The sequence below is a fragment of the Trichosurus vulpecula genome, chromosome 2 (genome assembly GCF_011100635.1).
Source record: "Trichosurus vulpecula isolate mTriVul1 chromosome 2, mTriVul1.pri, whole genome shotgun sequence".
NCBI lineage: Eukaryota > Metazoa > Chordata > Mammalia > Diprotodontia > Phalangeridae > Trichosurus > Trichosurus vulpecula.
In genome coordinates this window covers 15,565,833-15,585,884 of record NC_050574.1, presented here as the reverse complement: position 1 = coordinate 15,585,884, position 20,052 = coordinate 15,565,833, and the positions used below count along the sequence as shown (strand labels likewise).

At 55.9% G+C, this 20,052-nt stretch overlaps 3 protein-coding genes across 7 annotated transcripts; 1 reads left to right on the top strand and 2 right to left on the bottom strand.

The window, feature by feature from the left end:
- Positions 1–8,600: 8,600 nt before the first annotated feature.
- MED25 (mediator complex subunit 25) lies at positions 8,601–13,318 on the top strand. Of its 2 annotated transcripts, none has more exons than XM_036745153.1 (18): positions 8,601–8,847; positions 8,988–9,033; positions 9,166–9,290; positions 9,374–9,472; positions 9,587–9,707; positions 9,792–9,948; positions 10,292–10,422; positions 10,513–10,600; positions 10,740–10,933; positions 11,085–11,216; positions 11,296–11,381; positions 11,503–11,560; positions 11,766–11,873; positions 11,960–12,175; positions 12,272–12,343; positions 12,454–12,687; positions 12,835–13,015; positions 13,175–13,318. In XM_036745153.1, exons 1-18 carry the CDS (start codon positions 8,714–8,716, stop codon positions 13,273–13,275), a joined length of 2,283 nt encoding a protein of 760 aa, XP_036601048.1. In that variant the 5' UTR covers positions 8,601–8,713; the 3' UTR covers positions 13,276–13,318. The 2 variants fall into 2 exon arrangements, with proteins under 2 accessions (XP_036601048.1, XP_036601049.1); XM_036745154.1 differs by having other exon boundaries at positions 8,622–8,847; positions 10,295–10,422.
- A 90-nt stretch (positions 13,319–13,408) lies between these two features.
- LOC118838882 (polynucleotide kinase 3'-phosphatase) lies at positions 13,409–16,638 on the bottom strand. The gene is made up of 16 exons (XM_036746257.1): positions 16,328–16,638; positions 16,195–16,241; positions 15,809–16,060; positions 15,647–15,726; positions 15,510–15,567; positions 15,324–15,431; positions 15,166–15,237; positions 14,987–15,035; positions 14,824–14,894; positions 14,646–14,738; positions 14,461–14,557; positions 14,311–14,372; positions 13,988–14,097; positions 13,806–13,893; positions 13,658–13,719; positions 13,409–13,568 (listed from the first exon to the last, which is right to left on the bottom strand). The coding sequence occupies exons 1-16, from the start codon at positions 16,470–16,472 to the stop codon at positions 13,448–13,450; spliced, it is 1,515 nt and encodes a 504-aa protein (XP_036602152.1). The 5' UTR covers positions 16,473–16,638; the 3' UTR covers positions 13,409–13,447.
- Positions 16,639–16,675: 37 nt separating this feature from the next.
- AKT1S1 (AKT1 substrate 1) lies at positions 16,676–19,955 on the bottom strand. 4 transcript variants are annotated; one of them, XM_036746258.1, is made up of 4 exons: positions 19,874–19,955; positions 18,098–18,495; positions 17,604–17,833; positions 16,676–17,510 (listed from the first exon to the last, which is right to left on the bottom strand). In XM_036746258.1, coding segments are annotated over exons 1-4 (774 nt in total). In that variant the 5' UTR covers positions 19,876–19,955; the 3' UTR covers positions 16,676–17,366. The 4 variants fall into 4 exon arrangements, with proteins under 4 accessions (XP_036602153.1, XP_036602154.1, XP_036602156.1 ...); XM_036746259.1 differs by lacking the exon at positions 19,874–19,955 and adding an exon at positions 19,388–19,592; XM_036746261.1 differs by lacking the exon at positions 19,874–19,955 and adding an exon at positions 18,960–19,152.
- Positions 19,956–20,052: the final 97 nt, after the last annotated feature.

Here is a 20,052-nt window from a genome sequence, read left to right as displayed (position 1 = left end):
CATTTGCAGAGCTCAGGGTAACGCCTCTTCTTCCGTGTAATATGCATTGATATAATCAAGTCTAAAATCCTATTTTCTGATCTGACAATACCAAGGGCTTTGTCAGCAAGAACTTTCTATTCTTGGTGAAGATTGAAGCCTCGAGTTCGCTGGGAGATCCCTTCCTGGAAGCTGTGTGATTCTGGGTCCAGAGGCTCCTCTGCCCCTCAGTCACTGAGTCCAGGGAATGGCTCCAGGTCTAACATAACTATAATCCCCGATTTTGGACTTAAGACCTGCCTGTTTCACAGCACTCTCCCTTCCCTCCCCTCCCCCCAGCCCCAAATGAACCTATGAACCACGCCCCTGAATCTTGAAGGTCTGAGGGGTCCAGAGCTTTGGGGGAAGGCTGCCCACCGCCGCATGGCTCCTCTGGTCCATGGTGGTAGCCAGGAATCTTCTTTTTTTTCTCTTGGTGGAGAATCTAATGGCGAAGGGAACTTGACTTCAGCTGAGGCTAGACCAAAACCCACTACCTGAGGGTTTTATCTAGCCTTGGGTCGCATAGCAGATGTTTTCCCAGGGCTGGTGTGATACATCTAGGCCCCGGGGCAGCTAAGCTGGCTCCTGGCCTGGGTCTGTTACCCCAGAATATGAGATTTTCCTTTGTTTCCCTCCTGCTGGAGTAGAGGTCCCTGGGTTCAGGGGGAGCCTGTGGTTCTGGTGTTATTTGGGGGTACATGACCTGAAGTGACCTCTCTCCACTTCTCCCTTTGTTTTGTATAGCTCTACCCCCTCTCTCAAGGAAATGTTCTAATTCTCCAGCTAGGTGTCACAGTGGCAAAAATGCTGAGTCAGGAGTCTGGAAGACCCAAGTTCAAATCTAACCTCAGGTACTCCCTAGCTGTGTAAGCCTAAACAAGTCACTGAATCTCTGTCTGCCTCAGTTTCTTCAACTATAACATGAAAATAATAACACCTTCCTCCCAGGGTTTTGTGAGGGTCAAAAGAGATTGCATTTGTAAAGTGCTTAGCACAGTGCCTGGAAGACAGTAGGCACTTAATGAATGCTTGTTTTCACCCCTCCCCTCCACATTTTCTCCGGCAGATTGCCTTCATTGCCAACCCCAATCTCCAATCTTCTGGTTTCTCCTCTGATGCCTATAAATACTCCAAAGTTTACCACTTAAACTATTTAATTCAGTGAACATTTATTAAGCTCCTACTATGTGCGACTGTGAGATTGGAGGGCAGTGGAGGTATTGGGACAGAAAAGGTAGATTTGAAAATCATCAGCATGGAAATGGGAGCTGAAGAGGTCACCAGGGTACTCTGCTGGGCTACATACTGGATTGAAAACAACAAAGGGAAGGTACTGAAATTAAGAGGCATTAGGGAAGGTGTCTAGTAGAAGGTGAGCTTTTAGTTGGGACTTAAAGCCAGGGAGGTCAGAGTAGAGGAGGAAGAGCATTGCAGGCATGGGGGACGGCCAGAGATGTAGGATCTTGTCTATGGAACACCCAGGATGCCAGAGTTACTTTATTGAAGAGTATGTATTGTGGAGTGAGGTGTAAGGGGGCTGGGGAGGCAGGAGGGGGCTGGGCTCTGAAGGGCTTTCAATGCCAGAGTATTAGGTATTTGCTCATGGAGGCAACAGGAAGCTGCTGACATTTATTGTGTGGGGGGGGGGAGGGGGGGAGGAGGTTGACATTGTTAGACCTGAGCTTTAGGATAAGCACTTTGGTGGCTGGAGAATGGATTGGAATGAGGAGTAGATTGGAAGCAGGCAGACCCACCTGCAGCCATTGCAATAATCTAGGCAGGAGACGAGGGTCTGCACCAGGGTAGGGGCCAAGTCAGAGGTGAAATGGACAGGTATTGGCACCATATTGGATATGGCAATGAGGTATGGGAGGAGGAGTCCATGATGCCTCCTAGGCTGTGAGCCTGAGGGACTGGGAGGGTAGTGGTGCCCTCTACAGCCATAGGCTTTGTAGGGGAAAGGTGAAAAAAATGACAGAGCAGCAAAGGTCTGAGCTTCCTGAGCATTCCAAGTAAGTCATGCGTGGCAATTTGCCAACAAATTGGGACCAATAGCCTTTCCCAGTTTTGGTACTGCACCCAAAAACAGGGAGACAGATTTGTAGATGTTAAAAACAATCAGGGGTGAAGCCAAGACGGCGGATGGAAAGCAGGGACTTGGTTAAGTTCTTCCCCAAATCCCTCCAAACACCTGTAAAAAATGGTTCTGAACAAATTCTAGAGCTGTGGAACCCACAAAATAGCAGAGGGAAACAGGTCTCTAGGCCAGGAGAGCCTGGATGGTCGCCGGGAAGGGTCTATTGCATGGTGCTGGGCGCAGAGCGAAGCCCAATGTGGGCAGCGCCAGGACAGACCAGACCTGGAGTCAGCCAGCCAGAACAGGCCTTGGGGCCATGAATCAGTGAGCTGTGGCAGTTACCAGACTTGTCAACCCACAAACACCAAAGAGCAGGTTAGAGGGAAACTTCGGGATTGAGTTTAGAGGGGTCCAGCCACCAGCCCTGCAGGTGGCCGAGGTGGTGTAGCAGTGGCAGCAGCAGCAGTAGGAAGCTCCTGAGTCTGCTTCCAGAGCTCCAGCGTCAGCTGCTTCCCAAGTCCCTGGCTCACACGGTGGGAGGAATCTAGCAGTGGAGCAGAGTGGGAGTGCAAGGAGCACTTTGTGGGCACAAAGGCAGATTCTCTTGCTGTGCCCTGCTTGGATCTGAATTGCAGTCCTGGTTGACGGTTCTTGGGGGAGGAGGAGCACTGCAGTGACAGAGCCTAGGGTGACGGTGGAGTAGAAGTAGCTCTGAAAACAGCAGTGCTTGGACCCAAAAGCTTGGGACAAAGTGCTCTCTACAAGAAGTTATATCCTGACAAAAAGCTCAAGGATCAAGTAGTTGGCTGGGAACATGAACAGGCAGCAAAAACAAACTCAGACTCAAAAGCAGACTCAAACTCAAGCTCTAGATTCCTTTTTTGGTGACAAAGAAGATCTAAACATACAGCCAGAAGAAGTCAACAAAGTCAAAGAGCCTATATCAAAAGCCTCCAAGAAAAATATGAACTGGTTTCAGGCAATGGAAGAGCTCAAAAAGGATTTGGAAAAGCAAGTAAGAGAAGTAGAGGAAAAATTGGGGAAGAGAAATGAGAGTGATGCAAGAAAACCATGAAAAACAAGTCAACAACTTGCTAAAGTAGACCCAAAAAAATACTGAAGAAGATAACACCTTAAAGAATAGACTAATCCAAATGTCAAAAGAGCTCCAAAAAGCCAATGAGGAGAAGAATGCCTTGAAAGGCAGAATTAGCCAAATGGAAAAGGAGGTCCAAAAGACCACTGAAGAAAATACCACCTTAAAAATTAGATTGGAGCAAATGGAAGCTAGTGACTTTACGAGAAATCAAGATATTATAAAACAGAAGCAAAGGAATGAAAAAATGGAAGACAATGTCAAATATCTCATTAGAAAAACCACTGACGTGAAGAAAAGATCCAGGAGAGATAATTTAAAAATTATTGGACTACCTGAAAGCCATGATCAAAAAAAGTGCCTAGATATCATCTTTCAAGAAATTATCAAGGAGAACTGCCCTGATATTCTAGAACCAGAGGGTAAAATAAAAATTGAAAGAATCCATCAGTCACCTCTTGAAAAAGATCCCCAAAAGAAAACTCCTAGGAATATTGTTGCCAAATTCCAGAGTTTCCAGGTCAAGGAGAAAATACTGCAAGCAGCCAGAAAGAAACAATTTGAATACTGTGGAAACACAATCAGAATAATACAAGATCTAGGAGCTTCTACATTAAGGGATCGAAGGGCTTGGAATATGATATTCTGGAGGTCAAAGGAGCTAGGATTAAAATCAAGAATCACCTACCCAGCAAAACTGAGTATCATGCTCCAAGGCAAAATATGGACTTCCAATAAAATAGAGGACTTTCACGCTTTCTCAGTGAAAAGACCAGAGCTGAATAGAACATTTGACTTTCAATTACAAGAATCAAGAGAAGCATGGAAACTTAAACAAGAAAGAGAAGTCATAAAGGACTTACTAAAGTTGAACTGTTATGTTTACATTCCTACATGGAAAGATGATGTGTGTAATTCGTGAGACTTTTCTTGGTATTAGGGGAGTTGAAGGGAATATAGACAGAGGGCACAGGATGGGATGAAGGGATAATATCTAAAAAGAATGAAATAAATTTAGGGGGTGAGAGAGGAATATATTGAGAGGAGAAAGGGAGAGATAGAATGAGATAAATTATCTCACACAAAAGTGGCAAGAAAATCAGTTCTGGTGGAAGGGAAGAGGGGGCAGGTGCGGGGGAATGAGTGAATCTTACTCTCATCAGATTCAACTTGAGGGAGGAATAACATACACACTCAATTGGGTATCTTACTCCACAGGAAGGTAAGGGGAAGGGGATAAAAAGGGGGGATGACAGGAGGGAGGGCAGATAGGGGGAGGAGGTAATCAAAAGCAAACACTTTGAAAAGGGACAGGGCCAAGGGAGAAAACTGAATAAAGGGGGACAGGATAGGATGGAAGGAAATATAGTTAGCCTTTCACAACATGAGCATTGTGGAAGTGTTTTACATAATGACACATGTGTGATCTATGTTGAATTGCTTGCCTTCCTAGGGAGGGTGGGTGGGAAGGGAAGAGGGGAGAGAATTTGAAACTCAAAGTTTTAGAAGCAGATGCTTAAAAAAAAGTTGTTTTTTGCATACAGCTGGGAAACAAGATATATAGGGAATGGGGCATAGAAATCTATCCTGCCCTACAAGAAAGTAAGGGGAAAGGGGATGGGGGGGCAGTGAGGTGAAAGAAGGGAGGGTTGACTGGGGAATGGGGCAATCAGAATATATGCCATCTTGGAATGGGGGAGAGGGTAGAAACGGGGAGAAAATTTGTAACTCAAAATCTTGTGGAAATCAATGTTGAAAAATAAAATATTAAATAAAAATTATTAAAAAATAAAAAAAAAACAATTAATAAGACCAATTCATTAAAATTAAGCCACTAACCAGGATACAACTTTAGGCCATCTGATTTCTAATTGGAAAGATTAGGGACTTTCCAAGTTGGGAGGGGGAAAGTGAACTGGTGCAATTCCCTGAAATCAGAAGAGATGTCCCCCTCCCACCCAGTGTGTGCACACAATCAAGAAAACAAGGACACAATAGCTGATTGATCAGTTCAGGGCTAGTTTTCAGATAAGACATAGGGGTTGCTTGAGATATACAACTGTAAGAAAACTCCTTGCATCAACCTTTGGATGTGACAGGGTTTCTGGGGAGCATAACCTAAGTTCTTCGTTAAGGGCTAGGCAGCAGGGAGAGGGGGTCCAGTTTCCCCCCATGCAGGGCTCAATCCAAACAACACAATAAGGTTTTCTCCTAATTTCTGCAATCGAATAAAGTTTTTTCACAAGACAGAAATTGGACCAGATCTATAATTGAATAGAAAAGGAACTGAGCTAGGTCCAGGACTGAGCCACAAGATGAAGTGAATGGTTTGCAGTGCTCTGCCCTACATCACAGGGTAGGTAGGAGTGGGGAGGTTTTAGGGGGTGTGGAAAATATTATACTATTTTATATCATTTTTGTAATTTCAATAAGACTCAGGGCCTGAACTACTTAACCAGAAGAAAAGCCTGATCCTAACAGTCTCTTTGTTCTCTTGTATCAACAAATCCAGATGGAGCATTTCTTGCTCTGTCCATGGCCATTAAGGGTGAAAACCTTGAGCCCAGACACTATCTTGAATTATGTGACTTTTCCTTATCCTAATATTTTATGGGCATATACTATGTTGTGGAATGTTAATGGCCAATTAAACACAGAGATCCTGGGGCTACAAATCCAATTGACACTTTGACAACTATCTAATTTGTTGTATTTACAATCTATTCCATTAAGGAAAATACTCTTCTTGTATCATGGTTAAACATACATGGGGGTCATAAAAATGAGGTCATACAGGCTTGCTAGCTCTGCTAAAATAACGTATATAAGTTTTCTCATTGCTTTGTTCAGGCAGCCAGAGTTATACTCTGACTCCTTGTACGTACAAGTAAGCTAGCTCCGCTATGCTTTAAGGGAAAATAATAAACAACATGGATTTTTCTATCACCTAGCTCTGTTGTTTCCTTCAACCAAATTTTCAGGTTTAACAGGGGAAAGATAAGTTTTATTTTGGACATATTAAGTTTAAGATATCTACTGGATCTCCAGTTCTAGATGTCTGGAAGGCAGTTGGAAATGTGAGATTGGAGGACAGAAGAGATATTTGAAATCAACATGAAGATGGGAGCTGATGAGGTCATTAAGGGAAGTAACGTAGAAGGAAAGGAGAAGAGGCCCCAGGCCAGAATCCCAAGGGACACCTATGGTTAGAGGGTGTGATCTGGAAGAGGATCCAACAAAAGAGACAATGGAGGGGTCAAATAGGCAAGGGGGAAACCAGCAGGGAGTGGTGTCCTGAAAATCTAGAGAGGAGAGTGTTAAGGAGAAGAGAGTGACCAATGGTGTCCAAGGCTGCAGAGGCTGAGGACAATGAGGACTGAGATAGGCCATTGGATTTGGCAGCTCAGAGATCATTGGTACCTTTGAAGAGGGATGATGAGGTCAGAAGCCAGACTGAAAGGGTTAAGAAGGGAGTGAGAAGAGCAGAACACCTATTAGAGATGCCTTTTCAAGGCTACAAAGGGCAGTAGAGATAATGGAGGAAAGTAGGGATGGATTGAGTGAAGGTTTTTTCAGGAGAGACATAGGTGTAAGCAGTAGGAAACAAGTCAGTAGAGTGAAAATAAGTGAAAGAGTGGGGATGACAGAGGCGACAATTATTGGAGGAGATGAGATTACTTGTAAAAGAAGAGGGGTTAGCCTTGGTGAGAGGAAGGCCACTTCAATAAGGTCCAACTTGGGGAAAGAGGAGGGAGGGGGCAGAAGGCACCTGAGTGATAGGAGATGACGAAGAGGAGAGAAGAGGGAGCTCATGGTGAACGGCCTCACTTGTGTAGGCAAAAAGGTGGCAAATGGTGGGAGATCCAAGGCTGAAGCTTGGCTGGGTGTCATTGGTGATATAAGGGGGCAAGGCATTCAAGAGATGACAGGGTAGGGTTAAGGGAGAGTTAAACTGGCTCATTAACAAGTCAAGATGGGGAGAAAATGAGAGGAGCTAGGCCAGGGGAGACGGCCTTAGAGAGACTTGCAGGGCCAAGGTATTGGAGATCACAGTGAGGATGAAGAGTATGGGTTATTGAAAAGAAGGCAGAAAGAGGGATAGGTGAAAAGCCAATAGATAATGGTTAGATAAAAAGATTTTGGGATTCTTGAATATTGAAGTGGTACATTTGTGGGTGATGGCCAGATCAAGGGTATGGCCATCTTTGCGTGTGCCTGAGGTGGAGTAGGATAGCTCATGGAGAGGAATAAGTTGAGGAAGTACTCTAAGTATCCTTGAAATGACCTCAATAGATGCTGTCTTTCTTGGTACCCATTGCCTCAAATCTTGTCCTTTTCATTTAAACTTCTTGAAAAAGCTGTCTATGCCCAATACTTTCATTTCTTCTCCTCTCACTCTGTTCTATACTTTCTGTAATCTGGCTTTCAACCTCTTCCTTCAATTGAAATATGTCTCTCCAAATTTACCAATGATCTCTTCATGACTAAATCTCATGGCCTTCTCTCAGTCCTCAACCTTTGGGACCTCTTTCTTTTCTTCCTTGATACTGTGTCATGGGTTACCTACTCTATGCAGACCATTCTCAGGTCTATTTATACAGTCCTAAAATCACCTCATCCCTATTATACATCTCAAACCGGATGTCCCGCAGACATCTTAAACCAATATGTCCGAAACTTAACTCTCTCCTCTCAACCTTCCCATCTTCCTGGGTAATATCTTCCTAGGTACCCAGGCTTGCAAAATTCTTGAACCCAGACCTTCCCTCAGCCCATGTGTCTTATCATTTTCTCTCCTTCTGGCTGGGGTCAGAGGGGGATGGAGATTCGGGCTAACTTCACAAATTCGAACACCTCCATTCCTGGCCAAAGAGTAAAGAGAGGGAGACCCCCTATGGAGATGATGAGGGTGAAGTGTGTGTCCATGGGGTAGTGAGAGGTATGCCGGCCAGCGGAGAAGAGAGCCCCCTGGCGCTCTGCTGAGGAGTAAATTCCACAGTCTTCAGTCTAGAGACGGTCGGAGGATGGAGTTGCCTAGCAACTGTCCTCGGACTGGAGAAGAAGGGAGATGTGCTGTTGCCTAGCAACCGATAAGTAGGACGCGCGCCAGACAACACGGGTTCCGTCAATGGTGGCTAAGGGAAGATGCGTTGCCGAGCAACCATCTTTTCGGTGAGACTCTCACTGGTTTCGGAAGGCACCGCGAGATGAGACGTTGCCAAGCAACCGCCACCAGGGCGGGCTTCTTGGGAAAGCATCCGCCCAGCTCAAAGATGGCGACCGGCGAGTTGCGCCGTCACCAAGCAACCGCCTACGTGAGAGGCCGCCCCTCCCAGCGATTGGCTCGTTGGGCCCGGCCTCCGCTCAGCCCGCCCCGCACCAACATGGCCGCCACGCCTGCGTCATCAGGAGCGCGCCAGGAGCGGCGTCGCCTCGTCGAGGTTGCGGTGAGGGCGGCCGCGGCCACCGCGGGAGGGGACCGAGGCGGCGGGAGCGGAGGCGGCCGAGCGGGGATCGGGATGGTGCCCGGGGCCGAGGGCCCGGCCCGCGCCGGCGGCCTGGTGGCCGACGTGGTCTTCGTCATCGAGGGCACGGCCAACCTGGGACCTTACTTCGAGGGGCTGCGGAAGCATTACCTGCTGCCGGCCATCGAGTGAGTGCGTGCGTGCGTGCGCGGCCCCGCTGGGGCTTCTGACCCCCCCCCCCACGCGAGGAGCCCGGGACCCCCGACCCTTGATCCCCTGATCCCTCCCCTCTCAGCCCTGACCCCGCCTACTTCTCTTGGTTCCCCAGGTACTTCAATGGGGGCCCACCGGCAGAGACCGACTTTGGAGGAGACGTGAGAAAGGGACCGTGGGGGGTGGGGAGGAGGGTCTGCTGGAACTTGAGGATGGGGGTGGGGGGGCCCTCGGTCCAGCCTGCCTGGAGGTGGGGGGGGGCGCGGCAGCTCCTGCCTTCGGTCTGTCCGCAGTACGGGGGCACCCAGTACAGCCTGGTGGTGTTCAACACCGTGGACTGCGCGCCCGAGTCCTACGTCCAGTGCCACGCGCCCACCAGCAGTGCCTACGAGTTCGTCACGTGGCTGGACGGCATCCAGTGAGTGCGGGGCGGGGCCGGGGTCCGGGCGGGCCGGGCTGGGTCCAGAGGGGCAGCCCCTCCTGTCTCCTGTGTCCCCGCAGGTTCATGGGCGGGGGCGGCGAGAGCTGCAGCCTCATAGCAGAGGGGCTGAGCACGGCCCTGCAGCTCTTCGATGACTTCAAGAAGATGCGGGAGCAGATGTGAGCTGGGGGCGGGGGGCTTTCAGGGTGGGCTGTGCCGGGCCGGGGGCTGCAAGGGGCGGGCCTGGGCCGGCTCCCAGCTGCCCCTCGCTGAGCCCCGCTGCCCCTTCTCAGCGGCCAGACGCACCGGGTCTGCCTTCTCATCTGTAACTCGCCCCCGTACCTGCTGCCGGCGGTGGAGAGCACCACGTATTCGGGCTACACCACCGAGAGCCTGGTGCAGAAGATCGGCGAGGTCAGTGGGAGGCCGGCTGGGGCGGGCTGGTTTCTGCACCGGGGCCTTTGGTGAGCGACCCTGAGGGGCTCCTCTGTCCCACAGCGAGGCATCCACTTCTCCATCGTGTCCCCACGGAAGCTGCCCGCCCTGCGGCTCTTGTTTGAGAAGGCGGCTCCCCCAGCGATGCTGGAGACACAGCCTGCAGACGTGAGCCAGGACCCACGGCATATGGTGCTGGTTCGAGGCCTTGTGCTGCCCGGTGAGTTCCAAGGTGGTGGGGGGTGTCAGGGTACCTCTACAGAAGAAGGAGCCATGCTTTGCCTGCTCCCTGTGATGGGTCAGGGCTGTGTTAGTGACTAGTGACCTAGCTCCTTGTGACCTAGCTTCAGGTGCAAAAGGGAGCGAAGTGGGGCTTAGTTCTGGCTCAACCTGGTCCACGGATCTTGGCCCTGATGGGATCAGGGCCAAGATGGTTGATGGTTCCTGGCCTAGACCTAGCATCCCAGTGCTTGGTTAAGGTCTCATGTTTCTCCTGCGCCCCTACTTTTGCATCTCATTTCTTCTAGCCCTTGTGTTTTTCCCTCTTTTCTGTGACCCCCTAGTAGGCGGAGGTTCTGGCCCAGGTCAACTCCAGCCCAAGCAGCCCGTGCCACTGCCTCCAGCACCACCTTCTGGGGCCCCCCTCTCAGCAGCGCCCCCCCAGCCGCTACCTCCTGTGTCCCAACCTTACCAGGTACAGGACTGGGTTATCTGAGAAAAGGGGGGAGAGGGGCTGGGTCTGGGGCTGGCAGTGGCTCCCAGGGCTGTTTGTTCCCCCTTCCAGGTGTCCAGTAACCTCAGTGCTGCCCAGGTGGCTGCTCAGAATGCTGTGGATGCCGCCAAGAACCAGAAAGCGGGGCTGGGCCCCCGCTGTGAGTGTTTTTTGGGAGGGTTGTCCTCTGTGGGTGGGGGAGGGGTGTTCTCCGTGGGTGAGGGAGGGAGGATCCTCTGTGGGCAGGGGACAGGGGTCCCACAGCTCCATGCTCTGCAGCTTGTTTTTTCTCCCGGCAGTCTCGCCTATCAACCCGCTGCAGGCAGCGGCCCCAGGAGTGGTTCCCCCGTTCAGCCAGGCCCCAGCCCCTCCACTCCCTGCTGGGCCCTCTGGGGCTCCCAAGCTGCCTCCTGCCTCCCAGCCCAGCCTGGTGGCAGCAGTTGCCCCTGGGTCTGGGCTGGCTCCTGCTGCCCAGCCTGGAGGGCCGCCTATGGTATGTGCTTGCGCTGTCTGAGCTCTCTGTGATGCATAAATGTTCTGTCATGGTCCCCCCTCCCTAACCCCCCCAACTTCTTCCTGCAAGGGTCTCCTTCCACTTCTGGACTCTGGCCGACCCTTTGCTTTCCTGTGTTTTCTGTGAGTAGGCTGGCCCTGTGACTGCAGCAGGGGTGAGTGGCCCAAGCTCCTCTCAGCTGGGGGGCCCCACACTTGGGGCTGGGCAGCAGTCAGTTACCAACAAGGTCCTGGCATGGAGTGGTGTCCTTGAGTGGCAGGAGGTAGGTGGGTCTGGGTAAGAGGGGGTGAGGCAGATGGGCAGGGAGGAAGGGCACCAGTGACGCTCCATCCCCCTTCCAGAAGCCCAAACCAGCCTCAGTGGATGCCAACACGAAGCTGACACGGTCCCTGCCCTGCCAGGTCTACGTGAACCAGGGAGAGAACCTGTGAGTGGGGGGAGGGGGGTGGTGTTATGGGTAGGGACAGGGGAGGTGGGGGGTGGGACAGGGGAGATGAGGGAGGGACGGGGGAGGGGCTAGGACCTCAGCTCCTCACTGTTCTCTGCAGGAAGACCGAACAGTGGCCTCAGAAGCTGATCATGCAGCTTATCCCACAGCAGTTGCTGGTGAGAGCACAGCCCGGGCCTGCCCCTTATCCCCGAGCTGCAAGACTCATCCCAGGCCCCCTTGGGCCATGTTCCAACGACCCCCACTTGCCCCTACCATTGTCACTCCTCCTCCCAGGGCCCCCTGCCGCCTGTTTGTTCTTGTCCTTCCTGCTGGGGCCCCCCCACCAACCCCTGCTGTGTGTGCCTTTGTCTGTTTTTGCAGACCACGCTGGGTCCCCTCTTTAGGAATTCCAGAATGGTCCAGTTTCATTTCACCAACAAGGACCTGGAATCTCTCAAAGGCCTTTATCGCATTATGGGCAATGGCTTTGTGAGTGGGCCAGCCATGGGCAGTGGGGGGTTGACCGGGCCTCTGCCCCTGGGCCTCCCTGAACCCTCCTGCTTCCCCGCCTGCAGGCTGGCTGCGTCCACTTCCACCACACGGCGCCCTGCGAGGTGCGAGTTCTCATGCTCCTCTACTCCTCCAAGAAGAAGATTTTCATGGGGCTCATCCCCAACGACCAGAGCGGCTTTGTCAACGGCATCCGACAGGTCATCACCAATCACAAGCAGGTCCAGCAGCAGAAGCTGGAGCAGTTGCAGCAGCAGCAGCCACAGCCACCACCACGTGGGGTGAGTGTGCAGCAAGCCTGTGCTGAGCCTGCCCTGGCCCTCACCGCCAGTTCCAAAGGCCGAGCTTCTGAGGCCTGCCTTTTCTTCTTTCTACAGATGGGGGGACCACAGGCCCCCCCAGGACTGGGCCCCCTCCTGGATGAGCAGCAGCGGCCCCCCCAAAGCCTGGTGAGGCCAGAGCAGGCATGGGGGCAGTGGGGGGCAGGGGCTCCTGGAGCCCTATCTCTGGCTCAGAGCAAAGCTTTCTTGACCAGCTGTATCTTTCATTCCCCCTCCAGCTCCAGCTCCGCCAGCCACAGCCGCAGCCCCCAGGTGGGGTAGGAGTAGGGGTGACTGGGACAGGTGGACAGCCTCAGCCTCCCCCAGGCTCTGCCCAGCCCCCTCCAGGGGGGGCCCCTCCTGGTGCACCCCCTCCTGGAGCTGCCCCTCCTGGGCCTCTCCTGCGGCCCCAGAACCCGGGTGCTAACCCCCAGTTGCGGAGCCTCCTGCTGAACCCACCACCCCCACCACCAGTGAGAGGGTGCTAGAGGGGGGATTTAGGGGCTGCCCAAAGGGCCTGATGGGGCGGAGGGTGGGTATGGTGTGGCCTTGTGCAGTGGTCTGGGGAAGGCCAAAGCCCAGCAGCAAGCACTCTCGTGTCTCTTCTTTCTCTCCTCTAGCCTCAGGCTGGGGGGCCACCACCCCAGGCCTCCCTCCACCATCTGCAGCCTCCAGGAGCCCCAACCCTGTTGCCCCCCCCTCACCAGGGCTTGGGCCAACCACCCTTGGGCCCTCCCTTGCTGCACCCCCCACCTGCTCAGCCTTGGCCTGGACAGCTTCCCCCACGGGCCTCTCTGCCAAGTAAGGGGGCCCTCTTAGGCTTGGTGGTGGGGAAGCTGTGGGTGCTGGAGGGTCCTGGAATAAGGAGGGGGCCATGAATTGAGAAGTCAGGCCTGGGGCTTGGGGAGCCAGCTCTGAAGGGAGCTGGAGTCTGAACCCCCCACCTTTTCCTTTGTTTAGGTCAGATGCTCTTGAGTGCAGGCCCCAGGGGTCCAGTTCCCCAGCCTGGTCTGCAGCCCCCCAGTGTCATGGAGGAGGACATCCTGATGGACCTCATCTGAGATCAGCTCCCACCCCAATAAAGCTTCCTCATTCCCCAGCCTTCTACCTGGGCACTATCTTTGGCCACGATACCTAGGCCTGCGCTCTGATAGGACGAGGGCCAAGTTGGGGTGGGCAGACACACAAGGGACATGCCATGAAAATAACTTTTATTGGGGATGTAGGGGGGACTCAACCCTCTGAGAACTGACGGTAAAGGGCTGCATGCCGGGCATCTTTGAAATGTGGGCGAAATGGGATCTCCAGGATCTGTGAGAAGCCCTCGGTTAGAGAGGGGGCAACAAACTGCTTCCTGGAGAGGAGGGTGTTTGGGGTCAGGCAGGAGTCTCAAGCGCCCTCTCCCAGAGGCTCCAGTTCCAGCCCCCAAAGCCCAGGCATTACCTGTAGCTGAACATGACCATGTCTGACACTGGAGGGTGCAGGGAGCCAATCATCTCTCGGAACTGGGGAGAAGTCACAGGGTCATAAGGTCAGAGGATTAGGCTCAGAGAGGCCAGGATTATGGCCAAAGGCACCAGCCCCACCTCACCCGGTTGTTGTGGCGGGCCAGATCCAGTGAAGCTGTGAAATGGAAACATCTGCAGGGGACTCCTGCATCCTTGGCGCATGAGATGTACCTGCCAAGATCAAGAGGAAAGGGAAAGTTGTAAGGGCTCTATCTGGCCCCCTTCTACCCTACCCAACCCCTTACCCTCTGAGCCCCTTTGGTACCTGGCCCGGCTTGCGGGGTCAGGGTTGGTGTTGTCCACCACAGCTTGGCCCCCGGCCTTCAGGGCCTCAGTGCACACAGCCACACATTTCTGCCAAGAGCCCAGGGTATCCTAAGGGAATGTGATAGGGACTAAGCTTGGGACCTCCATTCGGAGCTTTCCTTCACTTTAGCCAGCTGGGGACACGGGGGGCACAGATAAATCCTTTTGCTTCAAGTGTCCGTGGCTGCCAACCGGAAAGAGGACTCTCCAGTTGCCACAAGCCACACGAAGCCTCTGCTATAAGAGAGGTGTCCCAGCAGTGAGGGATAGGGCTGTACGTACGCGGTTTGCATAGACGTAGCCTGCTGACACCAGGTGTTCCTGGAGAAAAGTTGATTTCCCAGCTGTGGGAAAGGACAGGCAGAGAAATCAGGGACAGGGCTGGCTAACGAGTAACAGTAATAGGGAGACAGGAGTCAAAGGCTGCCTCACCCGCAGGGAAGCCAACAGCAACAACCATCTCAGGGCCAGCACCCACAAGAGGCCCATCAGGGGGCAGGCACAGGGGCCCCGTGGAGCTCAGAGTTCTCTGCAGGAAATAGGGGAAGAATGAGCCCAGGCCCCACAAAGGGCTCCAGTGTGTATCCACCTCTCATCCAGAGCTCCCCAAGCCTCACCGGGTCAAAGTCTGGGAGTGTGAAGGGGGCTGGGGACCAATTCAAGAAAAACTCTTCAGGAGTTGAGAATCGAAGCCCAAGGTTCAAGGCGAACTGAGAAAGAGAAGGCAGGATCAGAAAGTAGGTCCCCCCCAAGGCTGGAGGCTTAGTCAGAGGCTGGGGAGACAGGCCCCCTTACCAGCCTGTCCCCACAGGAGAAGTCCTTCTTCTTCCGGTCAGGAGCCCAGTTGGCTGGACGCCCTGCAGCATCTGAAAATGGGGCTGGCATCAGTCCTCTTGCCTTGGGAGGTGGATACCCCTCACAGCCGCCCCCCCCCCCCCCAAACTGCTCCTGACCTCACCTCCCACATAGACGCTGTCAGCCAGAGAAATGGGGACTCCCTCGTTGGCCTGAGAGAAACGAGAAGGAAGACGCTGAGGGAGCTGGAGTGGAGACTTCCAAGGCAGAAGGAAAGCAGGGCCAGGTTCCCCGGAAACGGGTCAGCTCCTCCCCCCCACTCCAAAGGCAGCCCAGGGGCACCTGCTCACACAAGTGATCCCACATGCCTGTCACTGGCTTCCGATAAATGCCTGAGCTCGTGGCCACCAGCACCTGCAGGGGAAAAGGGACCCGGGCATGGCGGAGGAGCCCTCAGGCTCAGCTCCTACCGCCTGCTGGCCAAAGTACCCAGAGCCCACCTGGAAACTGGCCCCCAGAGCATCGAGCACGGCTTCCACCTTGGCCTGGAAGTCCTGGGGCCTCAGCCGGCCTCGCCCAATGCCCAGCTGGTTAGTGAAAATGACGAGCTACGGACAAGCCAGGAGAAAAAGGTCATCAGGGGTCCGGGGCCCCGACCCGCCAGCCCCCACATCTCCCGCCACTACCTTGTAACCGTCGGCCTCGAGCTCCTGGAGCCGCTTCGGGATCCCCGGGAACAGGATCCTGGGGGGAAAGGGAGGGAGGAGATGGCACCCGGGAGCCCTCCGTCCCCTGAGGAGCACCCCCCAGACCGTGGCCTCACCTCCAGTCCTCGGGGCCGGTGGGGAAGACCTTCCCCGAGCGGGTGGTGATGAGGGTCCCATCCAGGTCGAAGCAGGCCACCTGGAGGAACAGAACGCCTGGCGTCGGGCCGGGCTGGGCGTGGGGCAGAAACCCCTGGGGGCCCTCGGGGCGGGGCGCTCACCTTCTCTCGGGCCTGGACTCCCGGGGCCGTGAACAGCAGCAGGGCCCCGAGCTCCTGCCAGCCTCGGGGGCCGCGGGGCCGCTTAGGAGGCGGCTCGGGAGGGCCCTCCTGCTCCTCCGGGGGCCCCGAGGTGCGGAGCAGCGTCAGCGGGTACCGGCCGTTAACCAGCAGCAGCGTGTCCCCGACAGCCAGCGGAGCTCGGGAGCCGGGGCTCAGCGTCCTGCCCCCAGCCGTGGTGGGGTTCACGCCCAGCTGGGAAGCGGGGAGGAAGGGCCCCGCCGGTGAGGCCCCGCCTCCACCAGCGCGCGCGTGTCGGGGGAGGGGAGACCGAACCGACCGCCCTCCCGCCAGCCTGATCCCTCCCTCCAGGCCCCCCACAGGGTTACCTGCGTCACCATCACGACCTGAGACGCGGGTTCCACAATGAGCTCCACTGAGGAGGGAAGGGGAGGTAAGGTCCTGCCCGCGCGGGGCCCAGGCCCCGCCCCTCACCCCCACTCTGGCCATCCCGTTCTCCACCTTGGTTGCGGGAGCACTTCCGGTCGGTGACTCTAGTCAGCGGCCCCCGACCCAGCACGAGACTGCGGCCCGCGGGGGGTAAGGCGATTGGGGGCGGCCCCCCAGGAGGGCTGTGCAGCCACAGAGAGGGTTCCGGTGTCGCCATGCCTGCTTCCCCTGCACCGTGCCGGCCTCAGGACCGCCACCAGAAGTCCCGCCTATTCCGTCAGAGTGCGGCCGGAAAAGGAGGGCCTAGCTCATAGGCGAGGCCTGTTTCAACTGGACCCACCCCTTTTCTTTTGGTGGGGCGAGGCCGCGCCCACTCCCCGAATATCACCCGGTTCCCTTCCCCGAGAGCCGAGGCCACGATCAAAGTCAAACTCTTTATTCGCAGGCGTTCCCCCTGCCCCTTCCCACCCTCACACGGGCGGGCAGGGCCCTTTAAGGCATGTGTGGGAACGGAGGCTCAGCGAGCCCCCGAGGGCAAGGGGTAGCTGATCGGCTAAACCCTTCCCAGGAACAGGCCAATTGGGGGTGGGGTGGGTAGCGTCATCGGATAGGTACTAATGCAATTGGGCCATCCCTGAGGTGGGGCGGGACCAGAACAGGGCGGCTGTAGTGTCGAGAGTTGAGGCTTCCCCGTGGTAAGGTCTTTTCCCCGAATAGCGGAGCCTCTGGCAGTTCAGGCATCGATTGGATTCTCCTAAAAGGGGAAGGCCCAAAGGACCTAAGGCTGCGATTGGCCAAGGGGGTAACACCAGGGCCGTCGAGGAGCTGATTGGATAACCCCGCATCCTCCCCTAAAGGATGCCCCGGAAAAGGGAGCCTACTCGGGGAGTTGATTGGATACTTCCACTACCCTCCCTCAACGCACGGGAAGAGCAAGAAAAAATGAAACCCCTCAGGGAGGGTGGGGCAGCGAACGGATCCGGGATTGGCCAGGCCTGGGCGTGCCAGGGGCGGGGCCAGAGGGCAAAACCCGCCAGATGCAGGGGATAGGTAGAATAAAGGAGAGGGGAAAGGGGAGAGGGAGGTGCAGGCAGGCATCCACACCCCGCCCTCAGTATTTCCGCTTTAGCTTCTGGAAGTCGCTGGTGTTGAGGCGGGGCCGGGGCAGGTCTCCAAACACCTGGGAGCCCTCAGCCTCGCGCAGGACCAGCGCCTGCATGCTGGCCGCGATGCGCTCCAGGTCCGGGGAGGAGGGCTGCGGGCAGAGGGCAGCCGGTCAGCCGGGGCTGTCCAGGCCGCCTCACCCCCCACCCCGGGGCCAGCCCACCCCCAGCCCGTCTTTGCTCACCGGCCCGTTCTCCTCATCCGAGGACCTGGTCTCTGTTCTCTTGTCCTTGAAGCCCCAGACAGGCACTGACACCGGCAGGGACTTGGCGTACTGCTGGGGGGCCTGGCTCACACAAGGAGGGCCAGCGGGCGCCTCTTCGCTCAGGCTCCCGTCGTCTGTGCTCTCAGGGTCCGACTCACAGAACGGCGGCAGGTCCTCGTGGGCAGTGTCTTCGTCCATCACAAACAGGCCTGAGGGAGGGCAGGGGTCACGGAGCTGCAATCCCAGCCCTCATTCCTCCCTCCTTCCACCAAAGCATGGGAGACCTCCCACCCCACCTTTGCACAGCTAAACTTTTAAGAAGCTTTCCCTTGTATTAAGCCAGCATCTGCCTTGTTGAAAATCCAAGTCTTCGTTCCCAGTTCTGACCTCTGGGGCTTCCAGCCTGCAGAGAGCTCCCTCTGCACCGCCCCCCTCCCCCTTCTGATGGTACCAGTACGGCCTCCTCTTCTCACCTCCGTCATCTCCCAGTCCTAGTCTGCTCCCTGATGTCTCTGTTTCTGTCTCTTCCTCATCCTCATTGCCATCTTCCTCCTCCTTCTTGTCTTCTGGCCTCCGAGGATGGGGGGAACTCCTTGGGCTAAGGGTCTGGGGCTCTGTTGCAGGGGGTGGTGCAGGGGGCCTGGCAGCAGCTGCCCGGTGGGCCTGTGCTATGTCATGTAAGCAGCGCCTGGCAGCTTCGGCCAGGGCTCCCCGGCCATGGGCTGCGTAGGCACAGGGGCCGGGCCGCGGTGGGGGCGGGGGTGCGGCTGTCAGCAGCACCAGCTCCGTACCTGTCTGTGCCCGAAAACGCTCGGCTGCCCCCACCACGGCTTCCCATAGCTCCTCAGGGCGCCCGGATGCCATCCACGCCCTGGGGAGAGAAAGGAGGGGGTGACCCAGGCAGAACCCGCGGGAGGTGGCCCCCTCACATACATACATACGTACATACACACACACATATACACACACACACACCTTAACAAGGAAAAAAAAGGAGTGGAAAGGACAAAACGTTAACGCCTGAAGAGGCTGTTTAGTTCAATGCCCTTCTTTGACAGAAAAGGCTCTGAAGGCCCAGGGAGGACCCTGAGTAGGCCGTCACTCCGTCACCGCAGAGGGCTGGACAGAGGCCCCGACGGACACCACCATGGGGGACCGACCAAGACTGGAAGCGGTCGATCTCACCCTGGCTCAGGGGCTGGTGACATCGAATGCCCGAGGGTAGGGATGGGGGGGGGGCAGGGATGATCCAGGAGGATTTCCGGGAGGAGGGGAAAAGCGGCAGAGTCTGGAATTGCATCCAGGTTTCCACCTAAGAGAGGATCTCCTCCACACCTGCCACCAGTTCCCCCAGTTTGGGCATGGAACAGTTGTTCAGCTCCGCCCTCCACGTGGAAAAACAGGAAGTCCCGCCCACTGGAGGCGGGGCAAGGAGTTCCGAGGGAGGAGGCAGCCCTAACTCGGTCGGGAAACCAAAGAGCCAACGGGCCCCCCGCTTCCCCCCGCAAGAAAGAAAAGGGATGTCCCGCCTCCCGGAGGCGGGGAAAGGCTAATGTCGAAAGCTGCCTTCGAGAAAGGCTGAAACCGGAAGTTCCGCCCTTGCGTGGGAAGGGGGGGGCACGCCATCAGCCGGACCCGACATTCCCCCATCCCCCATCATCCCGGCACAGGGTACGGGCTTGGGTCGGAGAGGTTCTGGTGCGAGCGCAGAGCCTCGGCCCCCTCCCCCCACGCGAGGGTGGCTGCACACTCCACTCGCTTACCTCGGCCGGGCTCCCGTCTCCCTGCCTCCCTCCCCTCCAGCCTTCGTTCCTCCCCAGGCGTCCGCGCCGCCGCCGCTCACGTGCCTGCGGCCAGCATGGCGGGCCTGGCGCCCTCACAGGGCATGGCGGCCTAGGCGTCACTTCCGCCCAGCGCCAGGACCGCCAGAGCGCCCGCGACCGGCCGTCGGCCTGGCTCCCTTGTTCTGCAAGGAGGGGCCAATCCGACCTGCCCTTAAGCATCATGGCGGCCGCGCGGCTTCACGCCCCGCCCCTTGCCAAGGTCCATGGCGCTTCCGCCACAGACCTTATCCCTGAAGGCGGCCGCTCCGCCTTCGGCCTGCGAGCATGGCCAGGTATAACCACGTCCTCGCCCCAGGGGCTCACGACACCATGGTCAAGGCCGCTGCCTTCCTCTGGGTGACTCCCGCTCCATTTCCCTTCCTCCCCCCCACTTCCTCGCACGGAAGTGGTATGCCCCGCACTAACATGGCGCTCGCAGCGCTGCGCAGATCGCTTTCTTGAACGAAGGCAGCACTGCTGCCGCATCCCTAAGTATCCGAGCGGAAAAGGAGGGGCACGCCCAGCGGGGCGCGGCTTGGCCACCTCCCTCTTTGTTTACTTCTTGCTGGGAGCCCACGTGACGGTCCGGGGCACTACCCACTACC